The 18208-nt window shown below is 46.1% G+C and overlaps 1 protein-coding gene across 1 annotated transcript; it reads left to right on the top strand.

Moving 5' to 3' along the window:
• Positions 1-14818: 14818 nt before the first annotated feature.
• LOC136525975 (uncharacterized) lies at positions 14819-16662 on the top strand. The gene is made up of 3 exons (XM_066518783.1): positions 14819-15286; positions 15437-15775; positions 16477-16662. The coding sequence occupies exons 1-3, from the start codon at positions 14819-14821 to the stop codon at positions 16660-16662; spliced, it is 993 nt and encodes a 330-aa protein (XP_066374880.1).
• The last annotated feature ends 1546 nt before the right edge of the window (positions 16663-18208 follow it).

The raw sequence follows: 18208 nt of genomic DNA, 5'->3' as shown, positions 1-18208 counted from the left end.
GGTGAACGCAAGGTAACTAAGAGTGATGATAGTAGTGATGATGAACATGCTAGTGATGATGATAGCGATAGTGATGATGATGACTCACCTACATATGATGATCTTGTCAAAATACTAAGAAAATATACTAAGATCATTAGAAAGAGTAGAGCTACAAATGAAAAACTTGATGCTAAAAATGATTCACTCTTAGCTAAGTGTGATACATTAGAAAAGGCTAATGATGAGCTCAAAGAAACAAATGATTCTATATCATCCAAACTCAAGGAGCTCAAATCTTCTAAGAAAGAGCTTAAAGATAAAAATGATAAACTTGAGTGGGTGCACAATGAGCTTATCACTAGTCACAACAAGCTAAAAGATGAATATACAACTCTAAAGATCAATTATGATACCCTTATTATTGCACAAGAATTCTTACCAAATGAGCCACATGATGCTACTAACCATGTTGTTAAGATTGATATAGCTACCTCATGTGATGATTTAATTGATGAAAGCATTGAGCATGGATCTAGTAGCAAAGGCAAGCAAGTGGTTGTGTGCAATGACTGTGATGAGTATGTCAAGCTCAAGAGTGACAATGAGAAGCTCATAAAAGATCTTGAAGAGATGAAAAGTCACAACACCATTGTGCTAGAAACTCTTGATCATGACAAAGAGGTGATCCTTGAGAATGAGAAGCTAAAAGAAGAAAACAAGAAACTCAAGGAGGAGAAGAACAATGATATTCTCAAGGAAGAGAACAAGAAGCTCAAGATGGAGAAAGAGCATCTCAAGGTGGGATTGAGCAAGTTTGCTAGAGGCAAGCATCTCCAAAGTGAGCTACTCATGAATACCGTCATGAAGATGGATAGAAGTGGCATTGGATATATGGCAAGTGTAGAGAAGAAGAAGGCTCAAGCTCAACACCAACAATCAAAGCCAAAGCCAAAGCCAAAGAGATGTTTTGAGTGTGGACAAGAAGGCCACTTTACTCATGAGTGTCAAACTCCACCACCACAACCCTTGCCCAAGCATACTAGACCCTTTGCTTTCAATGCTCACTACTTGCTTAGAAAAGATTCTAGTGAAAAGATGAAAGTCATGTTCTTAGGTCCCCCCAACAAGAGTAGACCTAAGAAGATTTAGGTGGCTAAGTCACTTGTTGAGAAGGTGAAGGGTCCTCAACAAGTTTGGATCCCTAAAGCTTGAATCTCTTGTGTGTAGGTGAACTACAAGACCGGTGGAAGTCATTGGGTTATTGATAGTGGTTGCACTCAACATATGACCGGTGATCCTTGTATGTTCACCTCACTAGATGAAGAGGTAGATGGACAAGAGAAAATAACATTTGGAGATAATTCAAAGGGCAAGGTTAAAGGTTTGGGCAAAGTGGCAATCTCAAATGATCATTCCATCTCCAATGTGCTCTATGTTGCTTCATTGAGCTTCAACTTGCTATCCGTTGGGCAATTGTGTGATCTTGGCTTTCAATGCTTATTCACTGAGAAGGAGGTTGTTGTATCCAAGGTAGATGACAATCAAGTGATATTCAATGGATTTAGATACAATAACTTATATCTAGTTGACTTCACCTCCGAAGATGCAAACTTGAAGACTTGCCTATTCACCAAAACAACACTTGGGTGGCTATGGCATAGAAGACTTGCTCATGTTGGGATGAGCTCACTCAAGAAGCTTATGAAGAATGATTTGGTGAGAGGGTTGAAGGATGTGAAGTTTGAGAAGGACAAGCTTTGTAGTGCATGTCAAGCTGGCAAGCAAGTTGCAAACACTCATCCAACCAAAGCTTTCATGTCAACCACAAGAGTGCTAGAACTCCTACACATGGATTTATTTGGACCAACAACATACAAGAGTTTGGGAGGAAATCTCTATTGTCTTGTGATTGTGGATGACTATTCAAGATATACATGGATGTTCTTCCTTCATGACAAATCCGAAGTTGCATCTTGTTTCAAGAAGTTTGCCAAGAGAGCTCAAAATGAATTTGAAGTGAAGCTCAAGAAGATAAGAAGTGACAATGGCAAAGAGTTTGACAACACAAACATAGACGCTTATTGTGATGAAGTTGGAATCAAACATGAAGTCTTCGCAACCTATACTCCTCAACAAAATGGTGTAGTTGAGAGGAAGAACCGGACTTTGATCACTCTTGCAAGGACAATGCTAGATGAGTACAACACCCCCGAAGCTCTATGGGCGGAAGCAATCAACACCGCATGTTATGCATCCAACCGCCTATTTCTTCAAAAGTTCCTTGTCAAGACACCGTATGAGTTGCTCAATGGGAAGAAGCCGGATGTCTCCTTCTTTAGGGTGTTTGGTTGCAAGTGCTACATCTACAAGAAGCGGCAACACCTAGGGAAGTTTCAAAGATGTTGTGATATAGGTTTTCTTGTTGGTTACTCATTGAAGTCCAAAGCATATAGAGTATTTAATCATGCCACCGGCTTGGTTGAAGAAACATATGATGTGGAATTTGATGAATCTAATGACTCCCAAGGAGCACATGAGAATCTTGATGATGTAGGAGATGAACCATTGAGGGAGGCTATGAAGAATATTCTTGTGGGAGACATCAAGCCAAAAGATGATGAAGATGATGTACAAATCATTAACCAACCTTCTTCATCAAGTGTACCACAAGATGGTGAAAAAGATGGGAGAGTAGAAAATGAAGATACTCATATCTCCCATGAGCAAATGGTGGTACAAGCACAAGATGTTGATGTTCCACAACCTCCTCCTCAAGAGGTCAATAGAAGAAATACACCTCTCCTACAAGATCATCCACAAGATCTCATCATAGGGAGTCCATCAAAGGGTGTAATGACTCGATCTCAAAAACTTACTTCATTTATTGCTCATCACTCTTTTGTCTCTTGCTATGAGCCTACCAAGGTAGAAGAAGCTCTTAAAGATCCGGATTGGATCAATGCCATGCATAAAGAGTTGAACAACTTCACTCGCAATGAAGTTTGGAATCTTGAAGAGCGACCAAAAGGTGCAAGAGTCATTGGAACAAAGTGGGTGTTCCGCAACAAGCAAGATGATCAAGGTGTTGTTGTGAGGAACAAGGCAAGACTAGTTGCAAAGGGGTTCTCTCAAGTTGAAGGTTTAGATTTTGGAGAAACCTTTGCACCGGTTGCAAGATTAGAAGCCATCCGTATCCTTCTTGCATATACATCACATCATGAAATGAAACTATATCAAATGGATGTGAAAAGTGCATTCTTAAATGGCTTTATTAATGAACTAGTCTATGTTGATCAACCTCCTGGGTTTGAAGACCCTAGATATCCTAATCATGTTTATAGGTTGTCCAAGGCACTATATGGGCTTAAGCAAGCCCCAAGAACTTGGTATGAGCGCCTTCGGGATTTCCTTATTGAGAAGGGCTTCACCATTGGGAAGGTCGACACCACACTATTCACCAAGAAGCTTGATGGGCATATCTTCATTTGTCAAGTATATGTTGATGATATCATCTTTGGATCATCAAATGAAGACTCATGTAAAGAATTTGGTGAATTGATGTCTAAGGAGTTCGAGATGTCAATGATTGGTGAGCTTACATTCTTTCTTGGTTTTCAAGTCAAGCAAATGAAAGAAGGCATCTTCATCTCTTAAGAGAAATACACAAAAGATCTTCTCAAGAGATTCAAGATGGATGAATGTAAGCCAATCAAGACCCCAATGCCTACCAATGGACATCTCGACCTAGATGAGGGAGGTAACTCGGTTGATCAAACTCTCTACCGTTCTATGATTGGTAGCTTGTTATATTTAACCGCATCTAGGCCCGACATCATGTTTAGTGTGTGTATGTGTGCTAGATTTCAAGCTAGTCCTAAGGAAACACATTTAATTGTCATAAAAAGAATCCTTAGGTATCTTAAGCACACACCAAGCATTGGCCTTTGGTACCCCAAAGGAGCTTTATTTGAATTAATTGGCTATTCTGAGTCGGACTACGCCAGATGCAAAGTTGATAGAAAGAGCACATCCGGAGGGTGCCATTTGCTTGGTAGATCACTTGTGTCTTGGTCCTCCAAGAAACAAAATAGTGTGGCTTTGTCCACCGCCGAAGCAGAATACATTGCCGCGGGTGCTTGTTGTGTATAAATATTATACATGAAACAAACTTTACTAGACTATGGAGTAGTTCTAGAGAAAGTACCTCTTTTGTGCGATAATGAAAGTGCGGTAAAACTTGCAAATAATCCGGTTCAACACTCTCGCACCAAGCATATAGATATCCGCCATCACTTTCTAAGAGATCATGTAGCTAAAAATGATATATCACTAGAAGGTGTAAGATCCGAAGATCAATTAGCGGATATCTTCACTAAACCGCTAGATGAGGCTACATTTTGTAGATTGCGAAATGAGCTCAATGTACTTGATTTTAGTAACTTCACTAAAAATTGAGCTTGTGTTGTCCCTTGCATTCATTGTAGTATACAACATGTTTAATTTGTGGCAATGCACATAGGACTTGTCTAACATGGTTAAGATAACCGCCGAAAAGCGTGTGAAGAAGCTTAACCTTGGATCAAACTTGACAAGCAACTAGATTTACTTACAAGTATTGCATATGCATGAATGTTGTTTTGTCGTTTTGTTCCATTTGCCCTCTTGTTGCCTAGTTTCTTAAAAAGAATTATAGCCTAAGGCAAAATATTTTGAAAAATATGAGGGTTTGAGAGAGGTCACTCACATCAGTCCCAATTGGTGTTTATTTGGATCTTATTCAAGTTGGGACTTGATTGGGAACAGGCAGCGCGAAGGAAGGTTGAAGGTTTGCTGGAAAAGGTGCACCGGACGCTGCACCGGACGCTGCTGTCCAGCATCCGGTCAGTTCACAGGAGGTGAACTGCTACTGAAGGAGTGACCGGACGCTACGTCTGTGCGTCCGGTCAGGAAGGGTTCAGCGTCCGGTCGATCGAAGGAAGACCAAGTTGTACTGACCGGACCCTGCCTGCGTCCGGTCATGGACCACCGGACGCGTCCGGTCCCGATTCCAAAGGATTTGGACCTCTCTGGAATCGACCGAACGCTGGGTGGTAGCGTCCGGTCGCTACCACCAGAGCGTCCGGTCAGTGGATCTTGCGCGGTTTCAGGACTCTTTTCCGTTTCCTTCTCTGTCGCGTCGGTGGATCTATTTATATCGACAGTTCCTTCGTTTTGACTCCCTGTGCCCTAGCCCTAGCTCTTGCCGCCGCCTCCTATGCCTCCTCCGCTCGCCAGCCACGTGCCTCCATGCCCCTGCCTCGCCGCATCACCGCAGCTCGCGCGCCACCATGCCAACACTGGCCCGTCGCAGCCACCGAGCCTCCCTTGCCGCCATTGCTCACCCGTGCCAGCACATCTCGCAGCGCCGCCGTGCTCCAGCCTCGCCGCGCCTTCTGCGCCTCCACTGCTCACCTGCCGCGCCTCTGCAGCACCGCGCCGGCCACCTCACGCCCAAGCTCGCCGCGCCGCCGTTGCCAAGGCTGCTGGTCATCACGCCGAGTGCCCTAGCCCTACCATCCCCTTGATTGGTAAGGCAAGTTTTATTTTTCAATCTTGATCTCTACAATTGTGACCTAGATCAAATTTTCAATGCACTGATTCCCCACTGCATTCAGGGCTTTTGACCTAACCCTAGCCGGTTTCGAGATCCCCCGCGTGACATCTTATCTCTTCTCGGATCGCTGATCGTCAGGTAGAAAACCAATTCGATTCAAGTTTGCATCTACATTGCTTTCTCTATTAGGACTTCGAATCTATTAGACATATGGTATTTATTTGTATATCCATCTATTCTATCGTGCAGTGAGTTGGTTTCATTGTGGTTCTTTTGGCAGTTGGCAGTCAACTCGGAGCCAAGCTCGTGAGTAAGGATCGAGGCCAAGCCTCGAAAGCGGCAGTTTGACAGTTGATCTTCATCAGCGGCAGTTCACCATCTTGTCAGTTCAGATGGCTCGCACCAAGAATGTTGGTGGTGGCCCAGGTGATGATGATCGGAGGCCCCTGCCTCGCCAGCCAGCCGGATCTAAGGGCAAGTCAACCAAGCAGCTGACATCCAAGAAGCGCAAGTACCCCGACGACGAGACAGCGAGAGCAGCAGCTGTTGCAGAGGCCGCAGAGCGTGCTGAGAGAGGTGGTGCCCGCAGCGGCATGGTCATAGCAGATCCACAGCTCACACCAGCACAGAGGGCAACAGTTGAGGAGGCTGAGCGACGTCATGGTGGTCCACCCAGGACTGTCATGATGGCAGGTTGTCGTCTGCCTATTGAGGAGCCTCGTCCTCAGGGGGAGTCCCAGCAGGAGGCACAGCAGCAGCCCCCACTAGCAGAGACTCAGGACAGCGAGCAGGCTCAGCAGACCCAGCAGACCGAGCAGACCGAGCCGGCACCTCAGCTACGCCGCTCGAGTCGTACCAGTGCTGTAGTTCCACCAAGGCCAGTTACACAGCGCAGGGGTTCACGCCCTCCGCCCAGACCACAGGGTCAGCCTCTAGTGGTACACCTCGACTTGAGGGCCGCTACAGCCAGGCAGGTTCAGCAGCTGCGTTTTGTTGAGTTTGAGGTTTAGTTTCCTCCGAGGAGGGATGAGAGAGCAGCTGAGGGGTTCTACACGCCACTGCAGGAGGATTTCTACAATGCCTATCTCAACAGTGGGGCAGTGTTCAGATCTTAGAGAGTCTGTCAGATAGAGTCTATTGTGGTAGCAGCCGGAGAGAGCATTCGGCCATACTTATCATATTTGCCAGGACTGACAGATTTGATTGGACGGATGGGCATATATGTACCATCTTGGGTCCGTCAGTTTTATGCTTCACTCTACATCGATCCACATCACAGATTCATTCACTTTGCTTTCAAAGTCAAAGACTACAGAGTGACGAGTGGTAGAGCCAGAGAGATACTGAGGCTACAGGAGCAGCCTGTTAAGATGCATGAGGTTTGCTATGGACAGCAGGAGCCTCCTAGGCGTCCTCATGGAGGGCAGGTGCCCCCTACAGATTTAGTGTGGCATTGCTTCAAGGAGCCTTTTGGTGAGGGGTCGAGCAGGAACCCCAGTGACTTGACTCCTATAGCGAGAGTACTAGAGGCCATCATCAGGAGGACACTGCTTCCCAGGTTGGGATACAGGGAGGGCCTGACTCGCTTATAGCTCTGGCTTCTCAATGCCATCATGCAGAGGATAGTATTTGACATCTAGGACCTCCTTCTTTCAGAGATGGAGGATACTATAGCTGAGGGGTTCAAGGGTCGTAGGCAGCTTCCCTATGCTCATTAGATCACGTTCCTCATCCGTAGAATAGTGCTTGATAAGCCCCCTAGTATGATGGATGAGTATACAGGTGCCACCATAGAGTTCCTAGCCTACAACCTGTCACAGAGGATCAGACACACCACTCCTCAGGCACCCAGACAGCCTAGCCGTCATCCCGACGTGCCAGAGTCTGCAGCTCAGCAGGATGAGATCATCAGAGGGATTGCAGCCACTGAGGAGGAGGAGCTAGAGGCACAGCAGGAGGTGAGCGAGTATAGTGACAGCTCCGACGATGACTACCAGCCTATACCTCAGATGCCTCCACGCAGACATGATGCAGAGGCCGGTAGCTCCAGTTCTGCTCCACCTGCTCCGCAGACAGATCCTGCTCTCATAGCTATTCTTGAGTGGATGCAGTAGGATCAGACACGACAGGCACAAGAGACAGCTGCCAACTTCGCACAGTTTCAGGCTCGTCAGGACGAGTTCCAGCGGCAGCAGCAGCTCCTTCAGCACCAGCAGTTACTTATGCAGCAGCAGCTCATGGGATTCATACAGCATGTAGTGACAACCATTGGGGTCCCACTGCCATAGCCTTCGCCCCAGCTTGCACAGCCTCCTACCACTTCGACAACTCCAGCAGTACAGCCTAGTGGGCTCCAGAGTCAGGGACAGCCTCCAGCTTAGTTTACTTCACCTCCTGTACAGGTGTCCCAGTGGTTAGCCTCACCTGGTGTAGCCCCACAGTTTACTCCTTATCACACGGGTTCCTCACCAGAGCAGTCTCCCTCGCTATTCATGCCTGAAACGTCAGTCTCCAGGAGTCTTGGAGCATCTTTCAGCGAGTTGACCGGCATACCTACACCGCCTCATATGCATACTACCGGTCCGTCTACAGCAGCTCCAGCTATCATGACTACTCAGAGGCTCCCCTCGTCTGTCACCTCGTCAGATCCTACGATAGATATACTAGCAGCCTCACAGGCAGCACCTGCCCCAGCTCAGACCTAGACCGCTTCAGCGACACTTCCTGCCACAGAGGGTCAGTCAGTTCAGAGCTCAGGGTCAGATGATGATGGCGCCCAGTTCCATCTTGCTCCACGTACTTCAGCGCCCGACTCGTCCGCTGCAGCCCCGCCGACCGACCCTTAGGTTTTGGTGTTTGACGCCAAAGGGGGAGAGGGTTTTGAGTATGTAGACTCAGGGGGAGCGAGTTTTAGGGGGAGCTAGTTATCTAGTATTAGCTTACAATATACATTTGGAGTTTTATTTGTGTGATACACTATTACTATTATGCATTCGTGTGTTACTTTCATGCATTCTATTATATATATGTAATAGTGCTATCTACGTGATTGTGATATTTGACATGTGTGATTTCTACTTTGCATTTTCTATATGTCATATCACTTGTGTTATGCTCATTTGCTTTTGCTTCCGCGTTTATACTTCGAAGCAGATGAGCTTTGTTATTTGTACTCATGCTTAATTCATATCCTTTGAGTACATTGTGTTTGCTTGGGTCATATAAGCTTACCTAACACTTTTGTTCTTATCGACAAAAGCTTATATGAACCAAGCCCGTCAAAAACCTCACTCCATAACATACTCGAGGTGGTATTGTCATCAATCACCAAAAAGGGGGAGATTGAAAGCATCTAGGCCCCTAGTTGGATTTCGGTGATTAATGTCAATACAAGATTACTATGACTAATATGTGTTTTGCAGAGGCAATTAAGTTAGGTCATGGTAATGGAGATCGATTGGGCAATCGAGGTTGTCATGCCCCTACGATGAAAATCATTTCGGTTTTCAAAGGATGGACGACAAGGTTAAGGATAACTAGTTCTAAGTGTCGATTGGAGTTGGAGAGACACTTAGAGTAGTTTAGGACTTTGTTTTTCCTTTGACCGTACTATTAAGGGGGGTATGAACGGGTAGCTTGACCTAGTTGAGTCTAGTGAGTTAGGTGTGGTGCACACTTGTTAAAACTAGCTCTAGGTAGCTCCTATGAATGCCTAAGATCCTATGGAGCAAACTTCATTCACATATGTTCGGAAGTTGGAAGTGAATGGAGGGTCAAATACTGACCGGACGCTGGCTCCGGTGTGACCGGACGCTGGCCGCAGGGTCCGGTCAGTTCATTTGACTGAGGTGATCAAGTCTGGTGTGACCGGACGCTGGAAGGTCCTGTGACCGGACACTGAGGGCCAGCGTCCGGTCGACTCTAGTAAGGGTCCAGACTTGAGAAAGTGCGACCGGACGCGTCCGGTCAATACTAACCGGACCCTGAGGGTTCAGCGTCCGGTCGAGTCCAGTAAGGTTCCAGTAAGGGTTTTATGCGACCGGACGCGTCCGATCAGTGCTGACCGGACCCTGCCAGCGTCCGGTCGACTCTTTACTACTGGTTCGCGGGTTGAACTGACCGGAGCGTCCGGTCATCACGACCGGAGCGTCCGGTCATCCCACAGAAGCTCATAACGGTTCGTTTTTCAGGCTGCCTTATAAATAGAAGCTCCACTCGTGAGTGGAGTTACTTTTGCTCATTCCAACAGCTGAGAAACACGTTTGTGAGTGCCAAGAAGAGCAAGGTCCTAGTGAGGTGTTTGTGATTTGAGAATCCAAGAGAGTAGACTCACTAGCAAATCAAGAGTAGCAAAGTGTGCATCCATCTTCTCATTAGGCTTCGCGTGGTCAAGTGAGAGTTCGTGCTTGTTACTCTTGGTGATCGCCATCACCTAGACGGCTTGGTGGTGATTGGGAGTTTGGTGTTCACCCGGCGGTGCTTGTGGGTGACCCAACTCAAGTTGTGAGCGGCTTTGGGTGATTCGCTGCGACGGAGTGTCGAAGAATCAACCCTTAGAGAGCACTTGATCCTTGCGCGGATCAAGAGGAAGCTACACCCTTGCGCGGGTGCTCCAACGAGGACTAGTGGGGAGTGGCGACTCTCCGATACCTCGGCAAAACATCGCCGCATTCCTTTCTCTCCCTATTTACTTTGAGCACTTACCTTGAGTATTTACTTTGAGCAATTCAATACTTGTTTTACATCCATAGAATTGCTTGCTAGAGTAAGTTTGGAACACAGGCTGTGAGTTCGTTGTGCATTAGTTTAATAGAAACACTTTTCTAGGCACAAGGGGTTAATTGGGCTATCCGTAGGATTTGATTATTGCAAGAGAATTTCAAATTAGCCCAATTCACCCCCCTCTTGGGCATCTTGATCCTTTCACACTCAACACATGACCAGTGATGCAAGAATGTTTAATTCAATCAACACCAATGGCAACAATGGTTATGATAGCATCACATTTGGTGACAATGGCAAAGGCAAGGTTAAGAGTTTTGGTAAGATAGTTATATCTAATGACATGAGTATCTCAAATGTGCTACTAGTAAAGAGCTTGAACTTTAACCTATTATCAGTAGCTCAATTGTGTGATCTTGGATTTAAGTGCATCTTTGGAATTGATGATGTAGAGATCATTAGTGTAGATGGTTCAAATTTAACCTTTAAGGGCTTTAGATATGAAAACCTCTACCTAGTTGATTTCAATGCTAGTGAAACCCAACTCTCAACATGCTTATTCACCAAATCAAGTATGGGTTGGTTATAGCATAGAAGGCTTGGTTATGTTGGAATGAAGCAACTTAATAGACTAATCAAGCATGACTTTGTCAAGGGCTTAAAGGATGTAGTATTTGAGAAGGATAAACTATGTAGCTCTTGCCAAGTGGAGAAACAAGTTGGTAACACACATCCAAAGAAGAGCATAATGAGTACATCTAAGGCATTTGAGTTATTGCATATGGACTTATTTGGGCTAACTCAATATACTAGCATTGGTGGTAACAAATATGAATTTGTCATAGCTGATAATTACACAAGATATACTTGGGTGTTCTTTCTAGTGGATAAGAGTGATGTATTTGCAACATTCAAGACATTCATCAAGAGAATTCACAATGAGTTTGAAACAACCATCAAAAGAGTTAGAAGTGATAATTGGAGTAAATTCAAGAACACAAGAATTGAAGATTTGTGTGATGAATTTGAAATTAGACACCAATTCTCAGCTAAGTGCACTCCACAATCAAATGGCCTTATTGAGAGAAAGAATAGAACCTTGATTAACATGGCAAGATCAATGTTGAGTGAGTACAATGTTAGTCATTCCTTTTGGACCAAAGCAATCAACATGGCTTGTTATTGTAGCAACTGCCTCTATTATCACCCAATAATGAAAAAGATATTTTATGAGCTCTTGAATGATAGAAAACCCAATATTGCATATGAGATTTTTGGATGCAAATGCTACATATTGAAGAAAGACACTAGGCTGAACAAGTTTGACAAGAAGTGTGATAAAGGATTCTTACTTGGATATTCGACCACAAGAAAAGCTTATATATAGAGTTTGGAATTTGGCTAGTGGTACTCTTGAAAAAGTTCATGATGTTGAATTTGATGAAAGCAAGGGTTCTCAAGATGAAGATGAGAACACGGAGGATGTTAGAGGCATTCAATTTTTAAATGCAATAAAGAACATGGATGTTGGTGACATAAAGTCTAGAGAGATGATTGATGTGCAAGATAATCAAAATTAAGTGCTCTCTAACCCAAATATGCAAACTAGTGGTTCTCATGATCAATCTCTAGTACAAGTGGCTCTCATAACATTGTGCAAGATCAATGAGTGGCTAGTACATCATCTCAAGTAGATCAATCAAGTGCCAGCAATCATGTTCTCATTCTCCAACCAACCAACATAACAAGAGATCATTCATTGGACACTATTATTGAAGATATTTCTAGAGGTGTGCAACCAAGATCAAGATTAGCTTATTTTGTGAGCATTTCTCATTTATATCGTCACATGAACCAAAGAAGATTGAATAAACATTGAAGGATATTGATTAAGTTAATATTATGCATGAAGAGTTGGACAACTTCACTAGAAATCAAGTATGAGAGTTAGTAGAGAGACCAAAGAACCACAATATGAGTGAAACTAAGTGGGTCTTTCGGAACAAGCAAGATAAAGATAGGATAGTTATAAGGAGCAAAACAGATTAATAGCTAAAGGTTACACATAAGTTGAAGGTCTTGACTTTAGAGAAACATATGTCATGTAAGGCTATCCGCACTTGTCCACCTCTATTTCTATCTCTAAAAAGGAATATTCTATCTTAATCATCGAGATTCTCTACTCTATATCCATTTCTTCCGCACACGTGTTATCTCTATCCCATACTCTATACCCACTATTCCATATTTTATTCCCCTCTCTCTCTTTTTCTCTCTCACCAACTCTATTTCTCTCTCCGTGCTACAGTGTTGCTACAGTGTTTAGTGTGACTCTTCCTTGTCCGCGGTCTGTGGCGCTTTCATGTGCGGCCGGTACGCTACCACGCGCGTTGCAGACGTGCAGTGCGGGCGCACGGTACGCCACCGCTAGCGTACCGGCCGCTTTAGCGGTCTGCGGTGCGGACAGCCTAAGGTTGGAAGCAATTAGAATCATACAAATCGAGAGGGACGATGGTGATGACTCAGCAAGGCGGTGACGTCGTGTTCGTTCTCCCTCGCCGCCGCCCGGTACCGGTCCGTCGCAAGCTGGCGCTTCGGGCTAGGCTAGCTCGCGGCACTCCGGCCAGGCGGCGGTTGCAGGAACCAAGGAGTCTGTTCAGGAGCGGGACCTTCCAAGCGATGGTTGCCACTCTATCATTGATACGGCGCACGGGCCCGAGGAGGCAGCTGCTACAATTGAATCGGATGCTTTTATTGATTCGGCGCACGGGCCCGAGGTGGCGGCGGCTGCGATTGAATTGGAAGCGCCTCGATCCAATGAGATGTTCCCCTCGGTGGCCTCTCCTACACTGATGTGTTTTGAAGTGGATGTCGGCGACACCGGCTGTTCCTGGAATAGAGAGAACGAGGTATCTGGGCCACGTCTGTCTCCCGAGCACAGCATTGAGGTGGTGACGGCCAAGACCTCCTGCGGGCTAGTGGAGGACTTGCTTCGTTCTTCTGGGCTGGTCTGTAATCTCCAATTGGCTTCCACATCTGAAACAACAAATACAGTGGGCTTGGGTGAGGCTACGGCTTGGAACTCTCCTGGCCGGACAACGGTGCCATGCTCCTTCGGGAGCCAACCTGTCGTTGCGGCAATGGATGGAGATCCTTTTCTGACCTCACCGAGCTCGCCATGGCGCTCCCCCTCCTCCATTATCCCAGAGTTCAAGTTTCTTGTGACCCCACCCCCAAGGCAGAGTGCATCAGCAAAGGCTCTCCAGGTTTATTCCCGTTGTCGTCTCCGACGGCACCTGCGCAAGCACTCCAGCCTGGTGGGCGCCGCTTCTCCCTCGGCGGCAGGCTTCCCCCATGTGCACCCACCCGAGGATGGTTCGATTGCTGGTGGGGATCAGCCCCCGCCCCCTCCTGGACACGAAGGTCCTCTCTCGACTGCTAGCGTGGTAGTCCCATTGGTGACTCCGTCGGTGGCTGAGGGGCCCTCTGCTCTTCCCCTGGCCACTAGCGTGGTAGTCTCTCCATGGACTCCACCGGTGTCTGTAACTGCGCCCCTGAATGCGGGCATGGTGGGCTCGCCGATGACCCCGCCGACGACCGTGGCTGCCCCCATGCTCTCCGCTCAGGCAGATTTCATCAACAAGTTGGCCCGCCGCGTAGTCGGCCTGCTTCCTATCCCCCGATCAAATAAGAGAAAGGGCAAATCACGCCCGCCTAGTGAAGCTTCACGGCAGAGCCGGCGGCTTGCTGGGAAGAAGGTGGAATTTGGCCCTGTAGACTTGGAGAGAAGAATGAAGAAGAAGGCAATGTAGGCTCTGGACATTCTTGATGAGCAGGAAGGCATTGACCAGCAGGCTCTCGACGACTACGCCAAGCTGTTCGGTCAGCCCCTTCCTGATTCACATATTTGTGCCCTCACTGCTTTATTCAATTGGTCTCTCCCTGATGAGTTTGTCCCTGGTAATGAGGGCATTGAGCTTGTAGCTGATTAGTGTGAGAAGGTTGTCAGAGAGTTGTGGTCGTCTTTTTGATATTGTCAATGGATCCAGCTAAAATTCTTATTTGGAATGTGAGGGGCCTTAATTCTTCGGCCAGGCAAGACTCGGTTCGTACTATTGTCGATTCATCTCGTTCAGACATTGTCTGCATACAGGAAACTAAAATGGTGGCAGTAACAAGAACACTTCTGTCAGCTCTTGGCTCTGATTTTTCTGAATTCATTGAAGTCCCTTCAGCTGGTGCTAGTGGAGGTATCTTGGTAGCTTGGCGGCAGCATATTGGAACAATTGGTGCTCAACGTGTGGACAACCGAAGTGTGTCCATACAATTCTCTCCAACTGAGGGGCAACCTTGGTGGCTTACATGCGTCTATGGGCCACAAGAAAATGAGGAAAAGATACAATTTCTGTAGGAAATTCGTGATATTAGAGCCGCCTGCACAGGGCCATGGGTTATAGCTGGTGATTTCAACCTGATATATAAGGATGAGGACAAAATAATGCCAACTATAACAGGGCTTCGATGGGGCATTTCAAACGCTTTACAAATGATCTTGCTCTTAAGGAGATTCCACTACTTGGTCACAAATTTACATGGTCAAATCAGCAGCATTCCCCTGCTTTAGTCAGGCTGGATAGGGTCCTCTGTTCAGTGGATTGGGAGGAGAAATTCCCTAATTGTTTATTGCAGAGTATGGCTTCTAATGACTCGGATCATTGCCCTCTCTTACTTGGTCTGCGGGATAACAAGGATGGTCGTCGTCGATTTCACTTTGAAGCCTTTTGGCCGAAGCTGGAGGGGTTCCAGGAGGCTGTTTCAGTGGCATGGAACTCTGTAGCAGCTGGGCCGTGTCCTTTTATTACCCTGGACCTCAAATTTAAGGCTGTCTGCAAGGGGTTGCAGAGCTGGAGTGACAAGAAAGTTGGACATATAAACTCCCAACTTGTACTCGCCAGAGAAATTCTTCATCAGCTTGAGATTGCACAAGATGTTTGAGTTCTCGCTGTGAGAGAAATTTGGCTCAAAAATAACCTGAAGAAGCACAGCCTAGCGTTGGCTTCTCTTAAGCGCACTATTGCCCGGCTGCGTTCAAGGATTAACTGGCTAAAAGATGGTGACGCCAATACAAAACTCTTTCAGCTGTATGCCCGCCATCGAAAGAGGAAAATTTTCATTGGGAAGACAGTTGCTGGAGATCAAATATACACAAATCATGCCGACAAAGTTTCCATTATTGATGGTTTCTATAATAGCTTGCTGGGCACAAGTGTGGGCAGGGATAATACAGTTGACCTCACTGAATTGGGGCTAGATACTCATGATTTGGCAGAACTTGACCTCCCTTTCACTGCAGAAGAGGTCTGGAGGACTATTGAGCAGCTGCCTCCAGATAAAGCACCTGGGCCTAATGGTTTCATGGGTCGTTTTTACAAGTCCTGCTGGTCAATGATAAAGGATGATGTCATGGCTGCAGTATCGGCAATTTGGAGTAGAAAATTTGCTAATTTTGAGGTCCTCAACACATCCTTCACCACCCTACTTCCTAAGGCGGACTCCGTAGAATGACCAAAAGATTTCCGGCCTATTATCCTAGTTCATAGTTTTGCTAAGCTAGTCACAAAGTTGCTGGCCAATCGTCTAGCAAGCCAGCTGCAACATTTGGTGTCGCCCAACCAAAGTGCTTTTATTAAGGGTTGTTTTATCCAAGATAACTTCATGTTGGTCTAGCAAACATCAAGGTTCCTCCATCAGCAAAAACAACCACGAATTCTCCTTAAATTGGACATATCTAAGGCCTTTGACTCAGTGTCGCGACCTTTTCTCCTTGAGGTGCTGCAACATTTGGGCTTTGGGCCGATTTGGAGAGATGTAGTCAGCGGTCTATTGGCTTCCTCTTCCACACATGTTTTGTTGAATGGGATTCCTGGCGACTCTATTGTTCACCGGCGCGGATTGCGTCAGGGTACCCCTATCTCCTATGTTGTTCATCCTGGTTATGGATGTCCTAGGACACATGATTTCAAAAGCAGCCAATGAAAGGCACCTGCAGCCCCTATCTAGGCGGGTACTGTAGCATAGGATTTCTCTCTACGCCGATGATGTGGTGTTGTTCCTTAGGCCGAAAGCTGGCGACATCAACTTGGTAATGGAAATTCTTAATCTTTTTGGTGATGCTTCAGGACTTAAACCTACAAAAGAGCAATGTCTTACCCATCAGGTGTGGTGACACGGAACTGATCACCATCCAGAGCCTGCTTCCTTGTGCAGTATCAGATTTCCCTTGCAAATATTTAGGTTTACCCCTCTCCCTTAAGAAGCTCACTAAGGCGCAGATCCAGCCCATTGTTGATAAGATTGCTGATTAGTTGCCTGGTTGGAAAGCGGACCTCTTGACAAGGGTGGGGAGGAGAGTTCAAGTACAATTTGTGCTCACTGCTATGCTAGTGTACCTGGTTATGGCCATTGAGTTCCCTCCTTGGGCCATCAAAGCTGTGGACAAATTCAGACAAGGATTCCTTTGGAGGGGAAGAACGGAAGCAAAAGGGGGACATTGTCTTGTGGCATGGGGGAAAGCGTGTTGTCCATTGGAGCTGGGAGGATTGGGATTATCAGACCTGAAAAGTCTTGGATGGGCACTGTGGATGCGCTAGGTTTGGCTTCAGAAAACCAAACTCCACAGGCCCTGGCCGAACTTTCCTATCCAAGTTCCTAGACAGGTCCAAGCTTTCTTCAGTTTAGCGGTTGTTTTGAAGTTGGCAGCTGGGCACGCATCCTTTTCTGGACGGACAGATGGCTGAATGGCCAATCAATTGCTGACCTCGCCCCTCATCTACTTGCTGTAATACCAAAGAGGACAACAAATAGACGCACAGTTGAACAAGCTCTTACGAATCGTTCTTGGGTTCTGGATATTTGGGGTGACACGTTAGTGGAAGTAATAGTGGAGTTTCTCAACCTATGGGATCTTCTCTATGACTTCCAGCTACGGCCGAAGATTGAAGACTCACATTTGGCTTTTGTCCTCTAGTGGACAATATTCGGCCAAGTCGGCATATGAAGTTTTTTCATAGGATCCACTCTTTTTGGCCCATTTAAGAGAATCTAGAAATCCTAGGCTCCACCCAAGTGTCGTTTCTTCATGTGGTTGGTTGCACACAATAGATGTTGGACGGCTATTCGGCTCACAAGGTGGGGGCTGCCACACCTAGCTCAGTGCCCTCTCTGTGATCAAGAGGAGGAAACCATTAATCATCTGTTGGTGTCTTGTGTCTTCGCTCAGCAGTTCTGGTTCTTTCTACTCTAACATTTTGGGATCCATCAATTCTGTCCACAGCTTACAGATTCTTCTTTTGATTTGTGGTGGGAAAATTCATGCAATGCTGTTGCTGGGTTAACAAGGAAAGGGTTCAACTCTCTTGTGATCTTAGGAGCTTGGACCTTGTGGAATCACCGCAAAATAGATGTGTTTTTGATGGAGCTACTCCCAGCTTGGTTGGCGCTTTGGGTTCTGCTTTGGAGGAGAGTCAGCTGTGGGCTTTGGCTAGGGCACGGGGGCTATCTTTCTTGGCTTCCCTCCCCCCTCCCTAGTAGTTTTTTTTTTTCTGTAGCCTGGAGCTAGTATAGCTTGGTCGCCTCTTGGTTTCTATAGGCGCGTATGTATTTTTGATTTTTGGGTGGTGTGGTGTGTGTTGTATTAGGGGACTCTTCCCTCCTTTTTCTTCTAAATATAAAGAAGCACAGTTCTCCTATTTTTTTGAGAAAAAAATGTACCAAATGGATGTGAAGAGTGCATTTCTCAATGGGTACATTAATGAGTTGGTTTATGTTGAGCAACCTCTCGGTTTTGAAGATGACAAGAAGCCCAACCATGTTTATAAGCTAAGAAAGGCATTGTATGGTTTGAAGCATGCA

Source organism: Miscanthus floridulus, chromosome 19 (assembly GCF_019320115.1).
Source record: "Miscanthus floridulus cultivar M001 chromosome 19, ASM1932011v1, whole genome shotgun sequence".
Taxonomy (NCBI): domain Eukaryota; kingdom Viridiplantae; phylum Streptophyta; class Magnoliopsida; order Poales; family Poaceae; genus Miscanthus; species Miscanthus floridulus.
Note: the sequence above shows the minus strand (reverse complement) of the source record. Positions and strands in the feature narration are given on the sequence as shown.